This window comes from Sturnira hondurensis, unplaced genomic scaffold, assembly GCF_014824575.4.
Source record: "Sturnira hondurensis isolate 20B ecotype Veracruz unplaced genomic scaffold, ASM1482457v3 Scaffold0010448, whole genome shotgun sequence".
NCBI classification, from domain to species: domain Eukaryota; kingdom Metazoa; phylum Chordata; class Mammalia; order Chiroptera; family Phyllostomidae; genus Sturnira; species Sturnira hondurensis.
In genome coordinates this window covers 7,342,260-7,368,077 of record NW_028083079.1, presented here as the reverse complement: position 1 = coordinate 7,368,077, position 25,818 = coordinate 7,342,260, and the positions used below count along the sequence as shown (strand labels likewise).

Genomic DNA, 25,818 nt, shown 5'->3' with positions numbered 1-25,818 from the left:
GAACAGCTCACTGAGCAGACAGGGGTCAGTGGGGTGTGGGGGACGATGCACCAGGGGGAGCAAGCAACGCTGGCGAAAGCCTGGAGGTGCAGAAATGTGTGTTTGCAAACAGAGCCAGGCTAGAGGTTTTCGGTTTTACTCAGATGCTTGTTGCTATGGGAACTTCTGGGCGGCTCATCCTTCTTCAGCCGCTTCAAAAACGACCTCAGGCGCCACCTGGTGGCAACCTCTGGTACTAATTGGGCAGAAAAAAAACAGCTGTTAAAAGCCACCCACACTCCTCTCCTCCGAACTGTCTCCCTGGATATGGACTTGCTGTAAAAGTGTTAGGGCAGCAATCAAGGACCGTTTTTAATTCAAAAAGCACATTTTCCCAGTTATCTAAACAAGGCATACTCATTTTAGAAATTTTGGAAAATATAGAAGAAAATAGAGAGGAAAAAACTTCCCCTTAATTCCATCACTCAGACTATTAATATATCGGCACGTTTGAATCCAGTGTTTCCTCTGCATGTAGTTTTCACAGCTGAGGGTTAGTGTGCATATATGTTATGTATAAATACGTGTACATGGACATGGACTCAGTTACATTACAAGACCTGTCACATATTTTCATCAACAAAGTCCGGGTGTAGGGTTAGTGTGGGTGTTGGGGGCCAGGCGTTAGTGCCAGCCCCCCCCCGAGTTTGAATCCTGCCTTGGCCGTTACTCGCTGAGTGACTTGGGCAAGTGACTTCTCTGAGCAGCCATTTCCGTCACCCTCTGTGAAATGTGGTAACTACGGGGACTCAGCCCAGGGCTGCTGGGAAGATACTGACATAATGTGGGCAAAGTGCTTTGTACAGGTCCCAGGACAGCATTTTCTCACTGATAATAAGTTACCACAGAAAGCATCGTCTGCCTTCCTGATTCATAGCAGAAATCTCTAGAAATGGGATGAGTTTCTGGGTTCAAGGATATGTAGAGCCTCAAAGTTGATACAGTTTGCCAAAACTGAAAGGACAATCTCACCAAGATCTCATGTCCCCTGCACCACAGCTGTCCTCATTTGTTTCTGTGTTCTTCCAGGCCTCGTTCACACAGAACGGTTTTTAAACATTGTAATTATAATGCTCGCACCAGTTTGCTTAGTGTTACATTGTCAGCATTTCCTGGGTAGATAAAGCTGTGGTTGACATTGGCTGTACGTTGCTTAAATATTTCCTTACTGTTGAATATTTGAGTAGTTTGATTTTTCTTTCATTCATTCATTCATTCAGTAGTTATTGCATGCCTTCTCTCTGCCAGGCACTGAATGAGGCGTTAGGATATGGGGTCACCAAGAAGAGTACACTCCTTACTCCTGGCACTTAGACTCTGTCCAGCGAGACAGGCCACTATAAGTGAAAAAAACACAGGAGACCCTAACTACCAGCAGTGGGGAGTGCTGTGAAGGAAAAGGAGAGGCCTTCCAGTGAGACCTACTTTTGAAACATTGGTGTTTTGGAAGTAGTCCTGGCCCCTGGTTCTGACCTGCTCTGGCTCCTCAGCAGCCCTCACGGAAGTTTCTCTTTGGGGGATCCCCCACGAGGTTGTGTTTTCCACTAACACATTTCAGAGCTTCCTGAGAAGTCAGAATGCACCATGGCACTCAAATGGGCCTTGTTTCTTGTTGGTTCTCCCTCTATGGCTTGTGTCTCAACCAGTCCAGCCTGTTCTCTCCCTTCCTGGAGAGGCTGACAATTATCTCCCTAACTCTATTTGCACTGAGCCTTTCCCCCCATTCCTCTCCATATAGAAGCATCACCAGCCCTGGGGGGCCTTTGAGCCAATCAGCAGAGGTGCCTGCCTCTGGCAGACAAAGCCTTGATGGGCAAGGCTTGGTAGGCAGAGTGCAAGTTGGATGTTCACCCCATGAGGCCTTGTGGTTCACCTGCTTGACTATATATGGCAGCCCGGCCCACAGCCCCTGAAATGACCACCTCACCTACCTTCTGGCTACCTGATTCTTACCCCATCTTGAAGAGTCAGTGTATATTCTATCTCTTACATGAAGTCTTATCTAGCTTTCTGGTTCACAGTACAGTAATTTTTAACTCTGCTTTCTTTGGCATTTAATTGAACACTGCATTATGATTCCTCTTGTCTTGCTCTCTTGTATCATTATTTCATCTGATAAGGTCTCACTTAGATTGAGAGACCAGAGGTATCTCTATAGATGTGTTATTTATCAGGCAGGGGAAAGGACATATGCAAAGGCCCTCAGGCATAAACATTTTAGATGTAAGGCCAAAATGAAGCAGAAGATTTGACAAATGAAGTGGAAAACAACCTACTAAGTTCTGCATTCACACTACTTTGTGAGGGCATCTTTGTTCTAAGCCCTGGAAGTGGGGATACGGAGATTAATCAAACCAGACATACTCATTTCCAGAAAAATGGAGGAGGCTGTGATGGTTCTGCAGAGACAGCCTGTGGTGGGGGGTTATGACACATGTCCGTCCAAGGGTAGAGAGAGTAACTGTTTCAGCCTGTGGGCACCGAAGGAAGCTCGTCCAAGAAGGACACATCTGAGTGGGGTCTGACACGGGAGTTGCCTAGGCAGAGACACAAAGGAGGAGGAAGTCCAGACCTATTGTTAAAAGGAAGGGGGCAGGGAGGGGAGAGGGGTTTCAGGGAAAAACAACCAGGAAGCGTCTCTCAGGAAAATTAACCTGCTTGGGCTTTATCTGTAGATAGTGGGAAACCAGGGAGGCTCCTAAGCCAGAGAACAGCGGGTGTGGCTACAGTGTGGAGAGTAAACAGGGCTGTGGTGGAGACGAGGCAGGGAGACCCATGAGGGGTTGGGGCAGTTGCCCAGAATAAAGGTCTCAATTGGGACAATGATTATAAGAATGGATAAAAGAGGAAAGAGAGGAGAGACTTTTCTGTGTAAAACCTGTAAGACTTGGGAAAGGATTGGTTTCAGAAGGTGAGGGAGGGCGTGAGTCAGGACTTTGAGACTTCCAGTCCTGGGAGACTGAACGCAGGTGGCTAAGACCAGAGATGCTAACAGGAGAGACGGGATTGGGGAGCCGGCTGGTGGAGAGCGACGGGGCGGGGGCTGTGAGCGCTTCCCGCTGGTACCATGGACAGCTCCGCGGATCTGCTGAGGCGTTGGAACAGACCATGCAGAGCAATGGTTTTTGACTGCGGCTGCCTTAAAATCAGCAGAGGACCTAATTTAACATGCAGACTTCCCGTCCCACGCAGAGTTCTTCGTCTCTGGAGCCCCTGGGGTTCCGAAGCCTGCATTCTTAATAAGCGCCCCAAGAAACCCAGGTGCAGGTGGCCAGTTGACTAAAACACTGAAATAAAGCCTTGGCTCCAGGGCGAGAGGCGAGAACTCCCTCTGCTGCTAAAAAGGTTTGGGCTGCTGGAGTTTGGGACCCGCGCATTTAAGGCAGTCTCCTCCCAAAACAGAGAGGAGACCTGGGGGGATGTGTGAGGGGGATGGGCCACCTTACTTGATGCTTTTAGTATTCCTTTCACCCTACAGTGCAGAGTGTGGCCCCGTTCACCTGTGTGTAGTTACGGTCACTGCTCTCCGTCTGTAACTGCTCCTCAAACTCATTCCCTAAATACCCAAAACTGGGTCTTCCCCATGCAAGGAAGAGACCTCCCTTGGATCAGCTTAAAAACATACGACAACCTAAAAAATTGAAATCAGGGACCTGGAAAGGTATTTGTGCACCTGGATTCACAGACACTTTCTTCACAACAGCCAACAGGTGGAAGCAAACCAAATGTCCTCTGACGGACGGAAGGGACAATGTGGTGGGTAGACCTAATGGACATTATTGAACCTTATAAGGGAAAGAGGTTCTGAGTCATGCTACCACATGGGTCATGCAGAGGCATTGTGCTGGGTGAACTAAGCTAGTCACAGAAGGACAAATACTGTCTGATTCCACTTATGCGAGGTACTTAGAGGGGTCAAACTCACAGAGAGAGAGAAAGCAGAGCTGAGGGGGGGAGAATAGGAGTTAATGTTTAGTGGGTGCAGGGGTGTCCAACCCATGGCCCACAGGCTGCATGTGACTCAGGATGGCTGTGAAAGTGGCCCGACACAAAATCATAAATTTACTTAAAACATTATGAGATGTTTTGCCCTGGCTGATGTAGCTCAGTGGATTGAGTGCATGCCTGTGAACCAGAGGATCGCGGTTCAATTCCCAGTCAGGGTACGTGCCTGGGTTGCAGGCCAGTTCCAAGCAGGGGATGCGCAAGAGGCAACCATACATTTCTCTCACTCTCTCCTTCCTTTCCCCTCTAAAAATAAATAAATAAAATCTCTTTAAAAATTATGAGACATTTTTGTGGTTATATGTGGCAATGTATTTAATACTCGGCCCAAGACAATTCTTCCAGTGTGGCCCAGCGACGCCAAAGGGTTGGATGCCCCTGGAGAGTGTCAGTTTGAGAAGATGAAGTTCTGGAAAGGTTTGCTGGTGATGGCGGTTGCCCGGCATCGTGAATGTACTCAATGCCATTGAACTGTACACCTAAAAATCGTTCAAATGGTAACTTTCATGGCGTTTATTTCACCAACCAAACTGACATCATAAGAAAAGTCGCGAGTCAGGACATCAACCTGAGAGGGAACCTGCAGGGATTCTCCAAGGCTTCCCCATCGCAGAGGGAGCTCTCCGAGAACGGGGGGAGGTGTCTCCCTATGAGAGCAACAGGTGTACCTGCAAACGCTGCTCTCCTGTCCACCATCAGACGGAGTTGCTTCCAGATGGTGGAGTTCCTTAGGATGGGCGAGGTTGTGCCTCCTCCTTCAGACTGGCAGCTATCCCAGCGAGTGGGTATGCAGGTGGGGAAGCAGATCTCTTGTCGAGTTCAGACTTGCAGAACCTCCAGCTTCTGCAAGTTCTACACCTGCGGCAGGAGGGCTCACTGGCCAAGGGGGCATTTTGCCCTCTTCCAAGATGGCCACCGCCGCCTCTGTGACAGGCCTGGTCACGTGGGAACGGCCGCCTATGAGGTCGCTGGGGATTGGACGTTGATTGTCCCTACCCGGGCCCCGTCCGAAGGCTACGAGGGCCCCTGTCAACCCGAGTCTGAGCGATCATGGCAACGGGCTCCGGCGGGGAGCGCGTGGCAGCGGTGGAAGCGGTGGCAGTTTGGTCGCGGACTGGGACGGAGGGCCGGCGGCGGCGGCGGTGGCAGTGGCCCTGGCACCGGCCCTGAGCGCCATGCAGCAGGGCGGCTCTGAAAGGGAGTTGGCGGTGGGGTGGGAGGCAGAGGCGGTGGCCGCGGCCGAACCTCAGGCGGCGGCGGCGGAGCAGGTCCGCGTGGACGCCGGGGCGTCCGGGGAGCCGGAGCGCAAGGCAAGGGAGGAGCCGGCCAAGGACCCGGTCCCGACGCAGTCCCGCGCGACCGAGGAGGGGGACGCCCGCGCCCTCCCGAGGCCGCTGCCCGCGCCGCCCGTGTCCAGGCCGAAGCAGGCTCCCGCACCGGGTTTCTGGCCGCAGGGGAAGCCCAGGAGTAAGGGCCAAAGTTGCAAGCGGAGCTCCAGCCACCGGTCGGGCGAGTACCACTGTCTGCGGCCGGTCACCGTGGACAGCTCCAAGGCCAGGACGTCCCTGGACGCCCTGAAGATCAGCATTCGTCAGCTCCAGTGGAAGGAGGTGAGAGGCCCGGCCCCGCCGCGTGGGCGCAGGGGGGTGGACAGGAGGACCTCATCCTTGAGGAAATTCGGGGCCTAATCTGCTCATCCCTCAAGGCCTATCCCCCCAAGTCACTTCCTCCACTGGGCTTTCAGCCCCTCCAGGCCAAGTAGCCACTCCTTCCTCTGGCAGTCCTTCCTCGCGGTGGTCTTTGGCGCTCAGCACCTGCCTCTCCACACTGTAGACACTTGTTTATATGTCTGTCTGATCCAATAGCTTGTGAGTCCCGGAGGCCTTGGAAGCCTCTCTCTTCCACTTCCTCATTTCAGTTATATTTGTTGAGCACTCACTGTGCTACTCTTGGGCAGTGTAACAGTTTGTATGTTGGAGGCAGACAGATCTCGCCTGCCACTTAGTCATTGTCACCTTGAGCAAGTTGCTTCGCCTCTTAACCTGTTTCCTCCTCTGTAAATTGAGGCCAATGATACCTCTCTCGCAGTATGGAAGTATCGGAAGACTCACTGCCTGCTGTGGCACAGCGCAAGTGTGCAATGAATACTGCACTCTCCTCTCTCTCTCCCTGAAACACCATCACAGTCGCCAACACCACCACCATCACCATCACCAACAGCGTAGGCACTGTATTTCTATTCCAGGATTTAGCACATAGCAAAGCGTCAGTAAGTGGTGGATGACACGGTGAATGAAGGGATGGGTTAGTTGTGCCTGAGCCCATTATAGACCTGGTGGGGACTGTGATGAAGCCCCAGTGACATCCAGGCATGTCTGTTGCAGTTGGTTTAGTGGATTAAGCCTTTTGACTTTACTTGCAGCACCTAAGTCTGTTTAACTTGGTTTCAGGTGTGTGTGAGGCTTGTGACTTAGGGTAGTCGAGTCTGGAGACTCAGACTCAGATGGTCTGCTGTTGGATCGGGATGTGCCACAGGCAACATGAGGACTCAGGTACTTAGGCCTGGGCCTCAGCGTGGTGGATGTCCAGGGACAGTTTTGTGAAGCTGGGACTTGCAGAGATGGCCACAGAAAGGATTGTTGAGGTAAGAGGGTGGATGACCCAGCAGCATGGAGTCACGTTCACTCTGATTGGAGGGAAGACGAGAATCAGGCAGGGCAGGCTTCCACTGAGTGGGTAGGGGTTAGCCATTGGGGAAGTCTGACTCCAGGTGTCAGGGTCCTCAGCCTTGGGGTTTGGGATTCAGGGCAGGAATTTCAAGCCTAGGACACCTGGAGAAGGTGAGGGAGGACTCTGGATTCTAGACAGGGTCCCAGGTTCAGGCCAGAGACAGGAGGACCAGGACAAGATAAAATCAGAGAACTCGTCAGCACCATAGTCCTAATGAAGAGAGAACCAGGGACTGAAACTAGGCCACTGAGTCAGGCGAGGCTGCTTGGCCTGTGCAGGACCTGTGCTTAGTTTAGCTCCGTGGGAGAGAGACACACGAAGCTGGCTAAGATTGTGAGAGGTGGTGCCAGGTGGACTCAGAAATTGGCAGGCATACATGCCAGCCCAGGTCCGTCCACTCACTCCATTAGGGTTCACGGTGGATGCTGGGCCCCGTGGACCAAAGATGTTTAAGATGTAGGGTACCCTTGCCCTGCAGGACCTTGTAGAAAGGGGTAAAACACAAGTGAACAAACCACGGCAGTGATCACAGGCCTTTGCTGCTGCTTCCTGAATGCCCCTCCCCCAGTTAGGTGTATGTCTGACTCTGTCACTTATGACTCTGACCAAGTGCCACTTCCTCAGACAGGCCTCCCTGTTGGTCCCTCTGTTGGCCCCTCTGTTGGCCCCTCTGTTGGCCCATGCTCTTCTTTATGTTTTCCCTATGCCACTTAACTCTGCCCGATACTGTGTTATGTATTGTTTGTTTATTGTTTGTTTCCCTCATTAGAATGTAAGCTCCATGAGGGCAGGGGTTTTGTTTTGTTCGCTTCTGTACCTTCAGGTGCTTAGCACATAGAAGGTGCTCAATAAATTGTTGTCAAATGAATGAATACATCATGTGATGAGTGTTTCTCTCTCTTTATGTAGAGCTGTATGTGTTGTGGAAGGTGGAGGAGGGCCAGCTCCGGAGGGCTTCCTGGAGGAGAGAGACCTGAGTCGAGTTCTGAGTGCCCAAAAGAAGTAGGCATTATTTAGGGGCTATTGACTTAACGGTCCCTGGCAGAGGGAGTAATCTGGGCAAAGCAGAGGTGCATTCAGGGTTCACTGCGGCTGGATCATTGAGTGGGTGGTAGAGTGATGAGAGATGAGGCTGGAGAAAAGGCAGGGACCAGATCGGGTGCTGTGCCGTGGGATTTGCTCTCTTTTTTTGGGAAGGCTGTTTGAGCCACTGCAGAATTGTAAGTTTCTTCTATTTGTTGGCTGTGCCGTCTCGGCAAGTATGTGCAACTTGTGGGGCCTTGGTTTGCCTACCAGTGCAATGGGTGGGTTGGGCAATCTCAGTGGTTCCCAGCCTCTCTGCTGTTGCAGCCCCATAACGGTGACATTATTCTACACGAGACCCTTGCACTGGTGAGCCCAGGGGGGTGGGCACTTTCCAGGGCACTACCTGTCACCACCCACCCCAACCCCAGTGCTGCCTTTTTCTCTGGCACAGAAAGCATATTGGGGTAAATAGAGATGCTTATTCTAGCATATTTTACACCATAGTTCACAATGAGAAGACTATTAGATGTGTGATTATTAATGCCCCTCTCTCCTATCGGTCAGTGAGGGCCTAAAGGCGGGGGTGGCATCCACTTGTGTCCCCAGCACACTGAACGCATTCAGTAAATGTTCACCCAAGGATCGTAATAGAGCCCACATCTCATCCCAACACCCTTTTGAGAAGTGCCAGACTAGGCAAATTTTAAAGTTCCCTCTGGCGTTAAACTAAGATTATGGAATTCTTAGTACCCTGCTACAAAGAATGTGTCACTTAACTTTGTGACGAGTAAACTATAGGTAAACCGGCTCCTAGCACAGCACAAACCACGGCCCCTTGGCCCCGTCTGTCGCAGGGGTGGTGTTGGACAAGCTCGCCTCCAGCGCTCAGCACCGGCATTCTGGGAGCAGGAACATCCGCCGGGGGCTGCGGTGCAGGGAACCCAGCCAGCGCCCCTTGCCCATCACACCGTGCTCCTGTTGCAGGACTTGCGAGTGCCCAGCTGGCCAGCTTTGGCAGGGTGGCCCAGGGTGGGTGGGTGGCCCATGCAAGAAATAAGGGCATGAGTGCCAACCAGGGTGAAAGTCCGTGCCTGCTTTTCTGAGTGCACAGCGAGGGGCTGCATGACACTGTCCACTTAGCAGGGCGGCACACGGCCAGCACAAGGATTCAGACATTTGCTCCATGACAGGGCACAGTCTCCCTACCTCCTTTTCTTTTATTTATTCCCATACATTTGACAACAGCAGCGGTAATGAACCCTTCCACAGTCTTACCCTGCATTGGACACTCACTCTTCTGAGTGTGTTACATACACGCAACCTCCCAGTACCGTAACCAGTGCCCGACTGTCTCCATTTTACAGAGGAGGACATCAAAGTGCACGGAGGTTAACTTAGCCAAGGTCGCCCAGCTGGCAAGTGGCAGAGCCAGCATTCGACACAAGTGATTTCATTTGAAACCAGCGGTCAGTTCTATCTCTCCCGCTGCTCCCTGCAGGGTGTCTGCCTGGGGACCTGCCTTGGGGGTGGCAGGGGTCCAGCAGCTCCCGCGTCAGGGGACAGACATGCCCACAGACTGACAGTATGGTCTGGGAGCTGGGTGGGAAGAGGGCATTGCCTACAGAGTAGGAACAAAGGCAGGGAGCGCGGATTAGGTTTTATATGCAAGAAGGGGTGAGGGCAGCTTAGGGTCCCTGAGGGGGAGCGGACAGAGGAGGAGAAGGAGCCAGATCACAGAGGACACTGAAGGCCATGCTAAGAAGCTTTCTCATCAGTCTGGATAGGACCACAGGTTCTCGCCACGTGAGGCCCAACCTTTCCTTCCCACTCTTGGTCAGTCCCAGGCGACCCACGCCAACCACTGACTCCCTGTTCAGACGCGCCCACTCTGCGCGATCTAATCCAATTGTGTCCACACTCTGAAAATTTGTTTCAAAGGGAAAGGGTTGAACATTAGCTTGGTAAACTTGCAATCAGATGAGAGTTTATTCTAGAATAGGCAAACCATGTGCACAGGGCCACTGCTGAAGTTACAGCATGAAAGAGAGGGGTGGTGGCTGGCTCAGTAAATATTTGCAGGATTGTGTGGTCCGCTTCCAATCACGTGAGCCTCTGTCCTCCTCTCCTGTCTATTCTTTTGTAGTTTGACACTCTCATTAGAGAAGAGCTTAGGGAAAAGATGCCTTGGAGAGCAGAGGCCACTGTTGCTGTGAGCTGCCCTCCCTGGAGATGCAGGCTGTGTGTGGTGCACAGTGGCGCCATGGACACCAGCTGCTGTGGATGAGGCATTTGAGAGAGGGACCTTGGTTGGCAATAGTTTGTGTAAGCCCCTGGCCCAGGGTCTCTTACAGTGCGAGCTCTTTGTTTCAGAGACTCCAGACCATGAGAACAGTGATCGTGGTTCTCTGTTGCAGATGGACGGGCATCTCTCCTTCTGTGTCACGCCACGGGGTGCCTCGCCTTAACAGCGGCCTCGACTGCCATTTGTGTGACCGATTGTTTGCCAGGGTGTGTTTGAACCATTGTCTAGTCTTTATAAATGCCTCATACACCCTTCTCAGGCCTTTCTGATGGTGCCTTCTCCTCACCCATCCACTTCTGTGCCATCCGAGTGAAGCCTTTTCATCCCTGTTGGAGCTAGCCGAGCAGGGCAGCTTGTCTGTGGTGCCATCACCCTGGGTGTTATATTGCCGCTCCAGGAATTCATTTACTCCCTCTGCCCCACTGTCACGGAGGCCGGCTTTCGTAGTTGCTCTTTGCACTGGTCGGGAGACTGTTTCTCCTGGTGTCAGAACTGCGGCTTACTGGAATTTTAAAAAGCAACAGTGGAAAACATTCTAGACACCTTAGATTATTTACAAATGTCTTCGTTCAGTTTCTCAAAGTTCCGCATGTGCATGTAAAAATACAGTTCCCGAGAATGTAAAATAAAATCCCCAAATCCCTGCTCCCCCATCTCTACTCCCCTCCTTTCTTCCTCTCTAATTCTCCTTAGAGGCAACAGCAGGCTTACAGTTGGAACGTTGCTTTCCAGATAGTTTTTCTGACCCCTGCATGCATCAGGATAACTGAACTGGGCTATAGTAACAAACAGCCACAAAATGTCAGAGGTTGACAACAAAAGTTTATTGCTTGCTCACATGTAGGGGTCCCTTGTGGGCTGGTGGGGGGCGGAATTCTCACTTAGATGTTTGCTTTTTCTTTTTTGATAGTGCGCTCGAGAGCCTTATAACTGTAATCCCAGACTGTTCTTTGAGGCTTGTGTTTACAGCGGGGTTTTCTTCCCGTGCAGATGCCGCGGAGGGCCCTGCCGATCCACTGTGGGGTGCCTACAGCAACGCCTTTGGTCTTGGGCTTGTTGGGTTACAGGCACAGTTGAAATCTGGCTGCAGACTTGCATCAGTAAAGGGTCATGATTAGTCATCTGGGGTGTACACTTTCCCTTCTATTTTTCCTTTCCTGAGCTAATGCCAAGACAAAGGAGGTTTTTGTTGTTGTTTGTTTGTTTTTGAGTTCACTCACTGAGAATATGGCCATAACTAACTTGATATGGGAGTTTCTAATCCGATGACCACATGTAGAGGCTGGGCCATTGCGTATGTCCAGGAGAAGATAATTACTCTTGCTTTCAAAAAGGTGCTCTGGCTGCTGAACAGAGAATGGGTCGGAGAGGGGTTCCAGGGTGGAGGCAGGGGCACCCTAGGGTGCTACTGTGGATCTCGGGAGAGATGGTGTCATGTGGGATGGGATGGTGCCTGCTGGGGAAGGTCGTCGATCGAGGTGGTCTCTTTCCCTAGACGGTGAGATGCTCAGTAGCAGGGAGCCTGTCTTGCTCATCTTTGAGTCTTTCAGTGCCTGGCACAGAGAAGGCGTCTAGCGAACATTAATTAAATTGAACCGTGTAACCAGGAACGGTTGTTTTTCTGGACTACCTTCGAGTGACTATTTTCTCTAAGGGGAAGTGACCTAAGGGATTCCAGGCAGCAAACACACCGTGTCTCTGGTGTCCCAGAGTTCCAGCCAAGAATAGAGAGCCAGCCAGCTGCAAGCCTTAGGTTTTGGCCAGTTTACTTTCCACAATAACGTAGCTTGCTTTAGCCCGTCCACTTGTTTCTTTCTTCGGGACTTTGGACTCTGTTTGAAACTCCCTTCACAAAGCTCCCTTCCATCGTCCTGGATTTTGATGACATTTTCTCAGAAACGGCCAAACTTTATGACTCTCTAGGCAGGCGGCGGTGGTGTTCCGCTAAGGGTACGTTGTAATGGTGGAAACGCCTTCCTCCCAAAGCTTTCCCCTTGGGAACAGTGCTGTGTCTAGGAAACAAGGGGGAGGCGGATGGCCTCTCCTGGGTGGTGTTGAATAAGCTTCAGCTGGCCACCCAGGATGATGTTTGAAGAGTTTATGCGATACTATTCCGTGAGAATGTGCAGTAGTTCTAGAAAGTACGGTGCCTAAAGCATACATGTATGATTTTAAGTTCTGAGGCCTTGAAAGGTCTTCATTATTCATTTAACAAATATGCGTTGAATGTCCACTGTTCCTCAAGCCCTCTGCAAGGCACTAGTGATAAAGACACAATCAGACACCATCCCTGACCTTGAACCAGGGCCACCACTGGCCCATACTGTCCTTTTGTGGGAATGAGAAAAAGGTGCCTCTTCTCCTTAAGGAGAAAATATTAAATTAATTGATATATTATTTACACCCCAAACAATTGCTACAGCAAGTGGATTATTAACGATAAATGAATATTAGTTACTGCATAGTGTTTACATGACCTAATGAATTTCTTACCGGTGTAGAACTCGGAATTCAGAACCGCTCTGGCATAATAATGCCAGGTGATTGGACCTCGCAGTTAAACCTCACGTTTAGCTAGTGCACCGATGCTCCAGTGAGAGGTTCTTAAAGAGCTGGAGGCGCTCACCCATCGCACATCAGATGTGAAGGCAGGTCTTACGTGCAAACATGGTCCACTGGGGCGCACCGGAGCCACAGGGCCTCCGGAGAGAGTCCCCGTCGACGGAGGGGAACAACACGTGGGAACAACACGTGTCGTCGTTGAAACGAGGCACGGGAGTGCCCACGCCAGGAGGTTCTCATTGTAAACAGAAAACTGCCCCGGTTCGTCCGTCCCGTGTTTGTTTACCAAGCCAGAGTGTTTCTGAATTCCCAGCTTCAGGCAACAACTGCTTTATGATCATATGATAATGTGATTATGATAATATGTAAAATCATATTATTAATATTGGATTGAGTAATCCATTTGTTGGTAGAGTAAAAAGTGTAATTATAAAATGTGAAATGTGTTTAAAATATGAAAGACACCTGTTTGTGGGCATCACAACACCCTCGAGTGTGACCTGAACAGCCTTGCGTGGGGGCCAGCAGGCCCCGCCCCCGGTGGTTCCAAGGCCAGCTGCAGACAGTTCAGCCAGCGCTTGTATCAAATGCAGTGGGGACCTCGGCGGCCCACAGGGTCGACCTGGACGCTGGGCCAAGGTGTGTGTGTGTGGGAATTGAGTGAGGAACGTGGTCTTTTGTACATATTTGGCCCTTAAGGGGCCTCTGACCCTTCTTTCCAGGTCCCCGCTGCTCTCTGGGTAAAGGGGAGGGCCGCGCTCCAGATTGGGGTGGCATTTCTGTTTCCAGATGGACTGTGTGCGTCTCTGCTGTCACCCACACCTCCTCCTGTCTTCAGGTCTCTGCTGTCATCGCGTGAGTCAGCCTTATTGTCGTGGCTTGCTTCATTTTCTTCCTTTCCCCCCAGATTTAAATTCAGCTCGCGTGAGGGGGTACATCTGTCTTGTTTATTATTATCATTGAATCCTCACGCTCCGGAGCACAGTGCCTGCATAACTATATAATAAGCTTTTGATGGATATGGGCTGACGTGAGTTTTTATTCACCCCAAACACTTCCTGAGCCCTCGTTTTATGCCGCAGACTCCCCTTCTCTCTGGGCAAACGCAGACGTGGCCTAAGATTGAGTCAGGGGTCGCTGTCTGATTGTAACGCTCCATGGAGAGGACAACAGTGTTAAAGGGAGCGGGGGACAGCCGACTCCCTCAGGGCTCAGCGAGGGCCTCCGACAGTGGGCGGCCTCTGAGCTGCGTTCGTCTGTCTGTCTGCACGGAGGAGAGGGCTGAGCAAGGCTCCGGGGGTGAGCGGAGGCAGGACAAGTGTCCAGGCAGGGCACAGCATGCACAGCAATGTGGGGGCAAGCTAGAGTGAGGGGAACGGGAGCCACCGCAAACAGTTATTCCAGCTGGAATATAGACAGATGGATGGAGGAAATTTGAGGAGCAGAGAGTGGTGAGTGATTGGACCGGAGAGGCAGGCGGGAGCCAGGCCTAAAAGGTCTGGGAGCCATTTGGAGGTTTTGAACCACTGTGGGTTTGTGTGTGAGACACACTCACGTTTGTGTGTTGGAAAGACCCCTCTAGCTGTGGTGCATAAGGCATATTTAGGAGTTGGGTGGTGAACTGGGGGGTGGGAAAACCTTCCTGGGGGCAAGGACAGTGGCCTCCTGGTTAATTTCCAGTATCTGGCGAACGAGCCACCAGCAGGTAGCTGGTGAGCAGAGCATCAGTGCTCTGATGCAGGTCGTGTTTACGTACCCTTAGCTCTGCCCGAGAGATGAGTAACTGAAGGACTCACACCCAGGTCTTTGGCAGTGCAGAGTCAAGTGCAGTCTCTTCGCCCATGCAGCAGGGCATGGTCAGGGCAGTGCTGGAGAGGGTATTGGCTCCTGGTGTCTTTTCCCCAGGGTCCGTATCTTACTTCCCAGCGAGGGAGGGGCCTCAGGCTTCCATCCATGGAGGGTCATCTAATATGTCCCTCCAGGCCATGGTGCCCCCTTTCCTGAGCGTCCTTCCAGGCAGAGAGAGATGGGGGCCCAGGGGACACCTGAAAGCCGTCCTCACAGAGGAAAGAGATTTGTGAGCCAATGGTGCTCTCACTGCCTGGGCTTCATGCTGCTATTTAATAAAGGCCTCGCAGATGATGGGCCGTTAAGTGATCAGTGACATACTTCAACCTCGTTGAGGAGCAAGACTCAGAGTTAAATCAGATTTAGATGCTTTGGAAACAAAAGAATAACGAGGCTGTTCACAGGGCCTGGCCTGGCTCCAAGGGGGAAGGGGAGGGAGCAAACCTCCCTCCGGGGTCCCAGCTGAGGCAGGCCCAGGTTAGGAGCATTTGTGTTGGATTTCTGACTTCCTGCTCCCAGGGTGGGGGCTGTGCATTCTGTAGGCAAGGAAGCGGCGTGCCCAGGACACTGGCCAGAGGGGTGGAACTAGCATCTCAGCCCAGGTCCACCCTTGCAGTTCCTGTTTCTGCCCTGCACTCCGCCGCCTGCCCTGTGCACCCTCTTCTCTCCACATCACCAGCAGCAATGCGTTGTTGTGCCCAGGGTGGGTGGCGTGGAGGTCAGTGCCTGTGCCAGCGTAGACCGAATGCTCCCTGAAGGCGGGAGGGAGCTCGCCGGCCTGCCCTGGGCCGCCACTGGCTGCACATGCAGGGAGGCGGGGGCTGGCACGTCCTGCCCTTTCCTCTGCGTCTCTGCAGAGGAGACACTTGCGTGGCCCTCCTTGATGATAGTAACGAGCAAGTTGACATGTGATTCCTTTTCGTGTCACATTTAAGGAGTCTTCAGAAGGTATCCTCATCTGCAAGAGCCAAAGGGCCAAGGTGCCTCTGCTGAACGACAGGCTGTGGGGTGACGTGCTTACATTCAGTCCTGGTTCATGTCCCAGCTGAGCACTGAAGGGCCTGAGGACCTCCCCTGCTGCCAGTCAGCCTCACGCCTGCCGGACTTCCCCTCCCCTCCCCACCCCCAGTTATACTCCTTCTTACAGCTGGGCTAGTGGGGTGCCTCTACCCTCTGCTCACACACATCTCTAGGCCTGGAGTGGCTTTTGTTCCCCTGACCTCCAGCCCACTGAACTTGGAGCTCCACTTCACTGTCCAGTCAGGTACGGCTCCACCGTGAAGCCTCACCCTCCCTGCAGGAGCAGCCGCTGCTCCCTCTCAGTCCGTGGGGCATCCAGCACCCCCTGGGCATATGCTGCTTCCCATGGGGGGTAATGATGTGTTTGTGGGCATCCGACCCTGAGCAGTCTGGGGACAGGGATGTGGCTCCGGGCGTGTGTTTCCCTAGTGCCTGGTCTAGAGCAGGTGCTCAGGGTGGGCTTGTGACCTGGAAGAATGGAGAATATGAACCAGCGCTGGCCTCACCTGCAGGGGGGGGGCTCTCACCTACCCTCACCTGGGAGAGTGACCTCCCCAGACACCCCATCCCTTGCCTCCCTGCCTCCTGTCCTGACGCCCTTGCTGACCAATGGCGAACAAATGAAAACTTGCTCTGCCCCCTTTGCTTTGAGCTGTGTCCGACCTGACCTACAGAGACGGGGCTCAAGTGCTCATGGGCAGTGTCCCCGCTGTGCAGGGAGGGGCTCTCCTAGTCACTGCTGACTCCCAGCCCTGCACCGGTGCCTGACTCACTGTAGGTCTCCTGGACCGTCCAACCCCAAGGCTTTTGCACTTCTTGGGCTGTTGTTTCAGTCGACTGTGTGTGCTTGTTAGACTAGGCCGAGGCATGTGACACAGCGGCGCCACGTGTGAGGGCTCCACATAATGGCAGTCGGTTTCTTGCCCTGGTGAGCTGCCTGGTGGGGTTACTCAGGTTGGGGGCGGTTCACCCAGGGACTCAGCTCCTTCCCTCTGTGGCCCTGCCATCCCTTGGGGTCTCTGCATCGGCAGCCAGGCGGAGGTAGAGGAAGGAGCGAGGAAGAGCATGCACGGAAGGCTTCTCTGTGAGTCTTGCTCGTGGTGCTTGTCACTTCTGCCCACATTCCACTGGGCAGGGCGCAGACACGTGGTCACGCCTGCCTGCTGTCAGAGGAGGCCAGGGCTAGACAGGAATGCTGAGAACAGGTTTTATTCAGGAGCTACTGTAGCAGGACGAAGAGACCTGGGCAGGGCAGTGGGCTCCACTCCCAACGTCACAGGACAGGTGGGGGTTGAGAGCCAAGGTGGTGGTGGTGGGGGGGCGGGCAGTGGATGGAACATCCCAGGGAGAAAACGTCAGGGTGGCCGGGGTTCTGGCTAAGCCAGTCAGGCAGAACCGCTGCTGGAGGCGGGCCAGGGAGATGCTGCAAAGGGTGGGGGTGGGGAGTTCGATTACCTATCAAGAGGGACCAGGTATTGAGAGTGGGCGATTCTCGCTGAAACTGGGCGATGTGGAGACCGACACGGAAGCCAAAAGGTAGAGGCCGAGTCTGGGAGGGGGTCAGAGGAGCCAGACTGGTGTTGGGACGAGGAGAGAGTCTTCGTCGAGACACTAGTGCTGTGTCCAGGAGGAAGAGGAGGAGGGTTTCTGCGAACAGCCCGAAGCCCACCACAGGGAAGTGTAGGAAAAGGATTCGGAGTTTGTCAGAACCAGGTTTGAACCCAGGCTCTGCTTCTTGCCAGCTGTATGGGTTTCCGTTAAGTCAGGTAACTTGTCTGAACTTTGAGCCTCAGTTCCCTCAGTTGAATGATGGGGGACAGTGACCCCTCCGCAAGGACGACTGAGAGAGAAGTCAGGGGAGCCCCAGTGGTCCCCAACAGGCAGGCATTCAGTACCTTGGGGCTGTTGTCTCCCTAGCCAGTGTTGTCTTCACGATCACCACGCATCTCGATTTTACCTGACTAAAAATTTGATAACATGCACACGATAAAATACATTCACAATAAAAGTGCAAACACTGGTAAATGCCTCTCGCTTGTCCCACCTCCATTTCTGCTCCTCGGAGGCAACGGCGATGATCGGCTTCTTGGTGCGTCCCCAGAGACAGGTCTACGCAGGCACGCTAGTGTGCACGCACACCCCCTTTATTTACCTGGTGCTTTCCTGGCATATGCTCTGCTCTGCCCTTTGATTTTGTTTAGTGGTGGTTCCATATCAGTGTGTGGTGATTTGCTGCATCCTTTTTCATGACTGCCTCACGTTCCGTAGCGAGAGCGTAACACCACTCACTTCCCCGGTGTCCTGCTGGCCTGCCGTCAGCTCTCTGCAGGGCGTTGCCCCCTCTGCAAAGCTGAGTGACCATGGCCTTGCACACACGTGTCTTTGTGCGCCTGCCTGAGGATATCCGTAGGACCAAAAACCTAGGGTTTGTGACATGCATTTTATTCTCTTTAAAATTAGGGTTTGGAATTTGGAATGCTTCGCTCTGCTAACTGTCGTGGAAAGAGAGGATTGGGATTCAGAGACGTGGCTTGTCAGAAGGGGAAGGATAATGTACCTCGTTTCTTTACTTTTGAAGCCTTAACTAATACAGACCCTGTTGCCTCTTCCCGTGATGCCTTCATTTCCGATTCTGTGGCAGGACCGTTTGGCCGGTTTAGAAACCAGTGCAAATGAGCTTTTAGCTTCAGAGTTTATTTTCCCACACAAACAAATCGTCAACCGACTTTCCGAATTCCATATCCAACAAAGAAGTTGGATTGAAACACGACAGAAACGAAGTCCACTTTTCTGTTTGTTTTTGAGTGGCAGAGGGGCCGTGTGCTGGGTGTTTTTCGTATGTGATCTCATTTGATTCTTGCAAACCTTTGAGGTGAAAAATACTGTCCCCTGTTTTCCGGACAAAGAAAGGGACAGGTTCCCAGGGGACAGGTGACTTGCTCAAGGTCATGCAGAACCAAGGTTTGAACTCAAAACTTGATGCCTCTCCCACTCCTGTTCTTAATTAGGGGATTCAGTAGAACTTCCCCACACGTAGAATAAGTTTTGCCTCTTGCACAAACAGCTGGTAATCAGCAGAGCCTCTTAAAGATTTGGGGGCCTTTCTGAGTTTAGTAGAGAAGGCGGCTCTGTCATGGCTGTAGGCGAGGTACCAGGCTCGCTGAGACCCGACATCGTCAGTTTAGCAGTTCCGAGTGATGAGTGTGGCCTGCCCCCTTGGACGGCCTCTGCCCCTCCGTTCTGAGGCATGGTTGCCTCTGCAAGACCCCGAACTTGGGCTTAGACATTTGTGTCCTTTCCTGGTGTCCTCCTCACACTCCTTATTAAACTTCTCTTCTGGTGTGTTTTCTTAGCAAAGGTCAGGCATTTAAAGCACTTTCTAAATTGTATGGCATTATTGTTACTAATGACTCACCCCCCCCACCCCCAGACACACACACCACCTGGAGTGGGAGCAGAGCTGGCATCACCTCGACTTGCTCTCCGCTCTCTTTTCTGGAACCAGGGTTCAGTTCTTCTGGCTCTCCGCAGATCTGTTGCCTCTGAACAAAAATCAGCACATTAAAGCTCCCTCCGTTTCCCACATTTTCAAACATCGTATCAAGAGAACCACATTATAATTAGATGCACTGAACCCCGGGAAGGGCTGTTTTCCCAGGACACAGCTCAGCATCGGAGCTTCGGCCCGGGGATCTTTTTTATTTATTTCATGTATCTTACGAGCTGTTGGTGCCCTGTGAGCACAGTGCTGGCACTGGGCTGTGAATTCACTCTTGTTTTATTATTTACTAACAAACATTTGTTAAGGGCCTGGTAGCATCAGGCCGCACCTCCGTTACCTCACTCACTTCTCAGAAATAACCTGCAGAGGGGAAGTTAGCCCCCTTTGCAGTCGGGGAAAGTGAGGCTCAGAGAGTCCGAGAACTTGTCCACGTTTCCTCCAGTGAGTGGTGGGTCTGGAGCTTGGACCTGTTTGCGTTCTAATCTGTAATCTCTCCCAGATGAAAGCCACGGCTTGTCGGTTCTTATTACCCTGCTGCTTCGGTGACTCTGCTCAGCTCCTTAATTAGTGGTGACTCCAAATCAGCAGCATGTTACTGAGCCTTCGGGTGTGGGAGTGGGTTTTGACAGCAGTCACATGATCCACACTGAGAAGGCATTGCTTAACCCAGAATGAGAGACGGTAAAAATCCGTAGGCGGTCTGGAAGAAAGGACAGGGACGTTTTTATTTGGCTGGCTGTCTGATTGACCTCTAGAAGATTTGAAATTTTTCCCCCTTTCTGTTTCTTCTTGGAAGGCTACATTACTTCAAGGAGTTCTGTCTATTTCTTTAAAATGTCCAGGAGATGGCAGTGAAAAGCAAGCTCCCAGTGTGCTGGGTTTCAGGTTTTCTGAAGCCTCAACTCAGCATATCCCAAACTTGCCTGATAACAAGAAACACCTGGGGCACTTATTTTTGTTTTTAAGATTTCATCTATTTTTTAGAGAGCTGGGAAAGGGAGGGAGAAAGAGAAGGAGAGAAACATCAGTGTGTGGTTACCTCTTGCACGCCCCCTACTAGGGGCCTGGCCTGCAACCCAGGCATGTGCCCTGACTGGAAATAGAACCCGTGACGCTTTGGTTCACAGGCCAATGCTCAAATCACTGAGGGATACCAGCCAGGGCACCTAGGGCATTTATTAAAAGTAGAACCCAGGGACTATTTCTTTCTTTCTTTCTCTATCTATCTATCTATCTATCTATTTTTAACAAGCCCCTATAGGCGATTCTTATGATCTGATGAGCTTGGGAATGTTGAGTACCATTGTGGGGAATCGGATGCTCTTTGTGAAGCGTCCTCTTTCGATTTGAAGCACAGCCGGCCACCGTTATTGCAGAGGAGAGAACATGAATTCACAGTCGGCAAGTTCAACCCCCCAACCCGACCACTTACAAACTGTTAGACACATAACCGTACGTTCTCATCACCAGACCTCTGCTGCCGTCTGCTCTGCCTGGACACCGGCAGGGTCTTCCTTTCTCTCTCTGCCTCCTCTCACCCCTTTGTCTTCTTGTTCTCCAGCTCTCTGGGGAGCGTTCCCCAGGTCACCCTAAGCAGGGCCACTCACCCTGGTTTTGGGGATGATATTAGGGGCTTCTCTCATTCCCAGCTGGACTCTAAGCACCATAAAAGCAGGAACCATGACTCTTGTGTTTATTTTTTATCACTGTAATGTTCAGTATTTCTCATTTTATTACTATGCCCCTCATTTCATTATTTCATGCCCAACACCTAGCACGGTGCGGTGGGAAGGAACTCTGGGCTTTGTTCCCTGCATCTGTGAAAATGGGCGGACAACGTCTATCCGCAGGGATGTTGGGAGATCAAATGAAATAGCATGGAGCAACTGACAGACAGTAGGCATCTGATAAGTGCTAGTTTTGCCTTCCTTGGAGAACCTGCTTACGATTATTGTGCTGGACAGAGCAGATTATAACTGAGGCTCTGAAGCTGTTTGCCTGACACATCATTCTGCAAAGTTCCTAAGACTTTTGAAGTTTAGAGTTTAACCACCCCACCCCCCAAAAGACTGTCTTCCACCTGCCTTTTAACTTTGTTCTGGTGACTCATTTGGAGGATGCCAGTATTTTTGCCTGATTTCCTGTGGCTAGCATTTCTTTTTCTTTTTTTGATTCAGTTTGGTGCTGGGAATGGACATGATGTAGTTGTAGATGGAACTTAGTATTTTAGAAAGATCATGCGTGGCGAGTGGGCTGCAGAGGCAGTTCGATGGCATCTCTTTCCGGGGGATTCTTTCGAAGAGATTAAGAACACTGACTTGCGGTGATTTCTTTGAATCTTTTGACTGTCAAATCCAGGCTGACGTTAGGTGAACCAAATTCAGAATTTTATCTTGTTTTCCTACCCGGGTAGGAGCACCTTTTGGATGTAGGACTGCCATTCAGAGTTAAAGTAAAGGATGAAGCCAGGCCTTCCCTCCGGCACCCCGGCACATGGAGCTGCCCCAGGGCAGGTGACCAACTGTCCTGCTCCCCCTGGGCCTGAGGTGGTGTCCGGGGCACTGGACTTTCAGTGTAAACCCAGGACAGTCCTGGGAACGCTGGGGGGAACGGGTCGGCCCTCCCGCCCGGGTGCAGAGTAGCTTGGTGACGGACCCAATGACACTGGAGACAGCAGGAGCACCTGTTGGGTTGTTTGGGTTTGTTTTGCTTTTTGAGGAACATGGGGACCAAGAAGTTAAAACCACTTTTAAAAATTTACTGTGAAAGTTTTTTGCGGATTAATTTGACGTAGAAAACCACTAAATGAAATGCGTCTTAAACAAATGTGACTGCTTCGACACCCCTTAGAAGCTCGGCGACAGCCGTTCAGAAGTGCGTGGTGCTGGGTGCGGTCCTGGTCCTCTCCTTTCTGCTCCCGAGTCGCTGCCACCGGCCAGTTTGTGGGACCCGTTTCCAGCACTGAGTCATTCCCACTGACATGCCGTGAATACTTCATCTCTGAGGTATTTCTTTCTAGTTGAGTGTCAACAATAGAATTGATATCATCATTGATGACTCTTGAAAATGGGCCAGTTTTGAAAGAAGGGTCTTAACTCACATAAATTGCCTATTATCACTTTAAGCCTCACAAGGTAAAATTTAAAAGTTATTTTAACCTGTATTTATGCCTGCATTATTCCCCCAAGGTATGTAAAGTGGCTTTAAAAATATATACATTGTGCCCTGGTCAGTGTGGCTCAGTTGGAGCATTATCCCATAACCCAAGGGTTGCGAGTTCGATCCCCAGTCTAGATGCCTCTGATGATACAACCAGTCGGTGTTTCTTTCTTACATCAATGTCTGTCTGTCTGTCTGTCTCTCTCTCTCCACCCCCCCCCCCCATTCTCTCTGTCTAAAGCAATGACGATGTCCTTGGGTAAGGATAAAAAAATAAAATAAAGTAAAAACATGTGCATTGCTATACATTTTTTAAAGTTTAGGTAAAAACAATCAGGGCACAGGAACAATAAAAATAGCGTGATAAGATGAAACCAGGGAAAAGTAGTATCTAGACATGCACGATCTAAGGATCCTGTGGTGTCCGTGATGGGACGCAGACGTGGTTCCGAGGTTCTGGTGGCTGCCAGGGGAAAGCGGACGTGTGCCAAGTGGGAGGTCTGGGGGCTGTAAGGTGAGAGCCGGCACTGGAGAGCGGTGCAGCTTTTTCTAGCACTGGGAGCTGGGAGCGCTCTGCCCAGAGGACCTTTGTAGAGGAGCCCCCAGGCGATTGATGCCCCTCCAACACCCTCTGGTTAACACAGTGTCACAGTTTCGTAGGAGCTTGTGCCCCTCAGTGCGCTGACAGGTGAGCAAGCAAGTGCCCGTGGGACCGGCTGCCAACTTTCAGTGCCACGGTCCTTCCCTGGGGCTGTGGCTCGGTCTCCTGACAAGCTCTTTAGCACTCAGATTTCTAACTCCAAGCCCACCTCCACTAAATTGGTATCTTTGTACTTTTACAAAGCTCCTGAATAACCTCAAAGAGAACTACTTATTTAGAGTTAAGAAAAAAACAAAGATGTTCAGAGGTAACCCAAATATCCAATAAACATTAGAAAAAATAATTCCGTCTCTCTGATATAATCATGAATATGCAGATTAAAACAATGATGAGATGCCATTTCATGTGGATTAGACTGGTGAAAAATATTTCACAGTAGCTAGCAGAGTCGGAAATACATTCTGTGACTTGAACCATTCCTCTTTCAGAGCACTTCTTGTCCATGGCACAGAGAGGGAAAGAGGATGTCCACTGTAGCATTCTTTGTGATGAGGAACTATTGGAAAGCACCTTATTTCATCGATGGTGGGATGCATAAATCAATTTATGATGCTCTCTGAGTTGGGTCTCCTCAAAAGATGTGCCCCAGTCCTAACTCACAGTATCTGTGAGAGTGAGCTTCTTTGGAAATACAGTCTTTGCAGATGTGACAAAGTTAAGGGTCTCGAGATGAGATGGTCTGGGATTAGGGGTGAGGCCTAAATCCAACGATGAAATGGGTGTCATTATAAGAAGCAGAAAAGGAGACACGGGCACCCAGAAGTGAGGGCTGCGTGAAGCCAGAGGCGGGGACTGGAGTGAGGCAGCTACAAGCAGGGAATGCCACGGATTGCCACAGCCACCGGAAGTGGACGGGCCTGGGAAGGATTCTCCCTCCGTGCTGTCCGCAGGAGCCCCCCCTGCTGTCGTCGCCTTGATTCCAGATTTTTGGCGCCAGAACGGTGAGAGAATGGGTTTCTGCTGTTTGAAGCCGGCGAGTTTGTGGTCCTCTGTTATGGCGGCCCCTGCAGTCTGATAAAACGCCCAGACCACAGGGATTCCTGGCAGAGGGTATAGTTATGGGGCTCTCCTCAACCAAGAGAATGGAGTCATGAAGCTAACGACCTTCCACAGTGCAGCTGAAGCGGGTCTGTCCCGATTTGAGGAGGAAGGAGTCCTTGGAGACGACATAGTCTAGCTCCCCCCATTTTCAAGATGAGGATGCCCAGACAGAAGCTACTTTGCCCCAGGCCCTGTTGCTAAGAGGGGGCAAGCCTGGATTTGAACCCAGACCCGCAAAGTCTCTGTGCTTTCTGCTACAGCTGTGGCCACTGGCACTAGAATGTAACCAGTCTTCCCAGGCTGGTGCAGCGGCAAGGGCTGGAGGAAGGAGCCCAGAGGCTGGAGTTGGAAGACTTGGTAAAGGTCTCTGCCCTGCACATGCTCCCAGCATGGCAGGGGAGGGTTATAGCTCCTCTGACCCTTGCATTCCTCTTCCTTACAGTGAGGCTAACCCTTGCTCCCAGAGCTCCAGGATCTCTGGATTGTAGGGCTCCATTGAGGAAACATATGTGGAAAGGTGTTTATTAAACTGTAACCACTATACAAATAGTAAGTAGTACCAATATCATGTAATCTAGCCTCAGAGCAGGAAAGTGAAAACTCAGAAAGTGTGGTAAGCAGAATCCTAAAATGACCCTAATGACCTTCACATGTGTATAATCCTCTCCTCTGAGTGTGGATGGGACCTGTGGATATGATGAACTGTCACTCAGTATGGTGAAAGGGAGATTTCCCTGGGTGGGCCTGGCCTAATCAGGTGACCCTTTGAAAGCAGAGTTTCTCTGGCTGGTTGCAGATAAGGAAGTCACAGAGATGTGCTCCTGCTAGTTGGGGAAGAAAGCAAATACCCACATTATGAACTGCCTGGGGTGGAGGTGGGGTGGTCACTATGGGCATCACTATGGGCAGAGGACTGTGGGCAGTCTCCAGTTGCTGAGTGTGCTCCCTGGCTCACAGCTGGAAGGAAAATGAGGACCTCAGCCCTACAGCTGCAAGGGGATGAATTCCCCCAAATAGTGACCTTAGATGATGACCCTGAGCCAGATGAGAACCGCAGCACCTGGATTTCAGCCATGTGACACCCTGAGCCGAGAACCCAGCTGAGCCATGGTGGACCCTCACCTGAGGGACATGAGCTAATAAGTGGGCATTGCCTGAGCCTCTAGGTTTCTGTTAATTTGGGGTGCAGCAGTAGGACATGCATACAGAGAGATTAGGTTTTTCCCTGGGTCACAGAGCCATGAAGTGTACGTGTCTGATGTCCCTCCAAGAAACTCCAAGCTTTGTTAGGGCTGGAGCTGCATCTTATTGATCTCTGGAGTCAGACTGGCTGGATTTATGCCCTGGATCTGCCCCTTACAAGGGTGAAAATGGAGGCGAGTTACTTTACTTCTCTGTGCCTCAGTTTCCTCACCTGGAAAGTGGGTATGAGACTAGTGCTTACCCCTAAGGTTGTTGGCAGTTTTAAGTGACTTTATTACGTCTGTGAAGTGCTTAGAACCATGCCTGGCGCATAATAAATACTCAGCAAACGTGGCAGTGGAGGTTTTATTGCATCTCAGCACTTAGTTCAGTAGCTAGCACGTAATATACACTCAGTGTTTCTTGAGTGGGTGGACTAATTAATTAGGACTAGAATCTTGGTCTCTTGATTTATTTATTGATTTTTTATTTATTGATTTTAGAGTTGGGGGGGGAAGAGGGAGGGAGAGAAACACTGATTTGTTGTTCCATTTATTTATGCGTTCATTGGTTGATTCTTGTATGTGCCCCGACCGGGGATTGAACCTGCAACCTTAGTGTATCAGGACAATGTTCTAACTAACTAAGCTACCAAGCCAGGGCTTTGGTCTGCTGACTTTTAATCCTATAATATTTGTACTTATTACTTGCAATAGTATACTGATTTTTCCAAAGCCAGTT

The 25,818-nt window shown here is 51.2% G+C and overlaps 1 protein-coding gene across 1 annotated transcript in view; it reads left to right on the top strand.

Moving 5' to 3' along the window:
- Positions 1–5,042: 5,042 nt before the first annotated feature.
- TTLL11 (tubulin tyrosine ligase like 11) overlaps positions 5,043–25,818 on the top strand; it is a 193,782-nt gene continuing 173,006 nt past the window's right edge. The window contains exon 1 of the mRNA XM_037059200.1: positions 5,043–5,654. Within this exon, the coding sequence (XP_036915095.1) occupies positions 5,220–5,654 (435 nt within the window). The 5' untranslated portion in view covers positions 5,043–5,219. The remainder of the gene's footprint in view (positions 5,655–25,818) is intronic.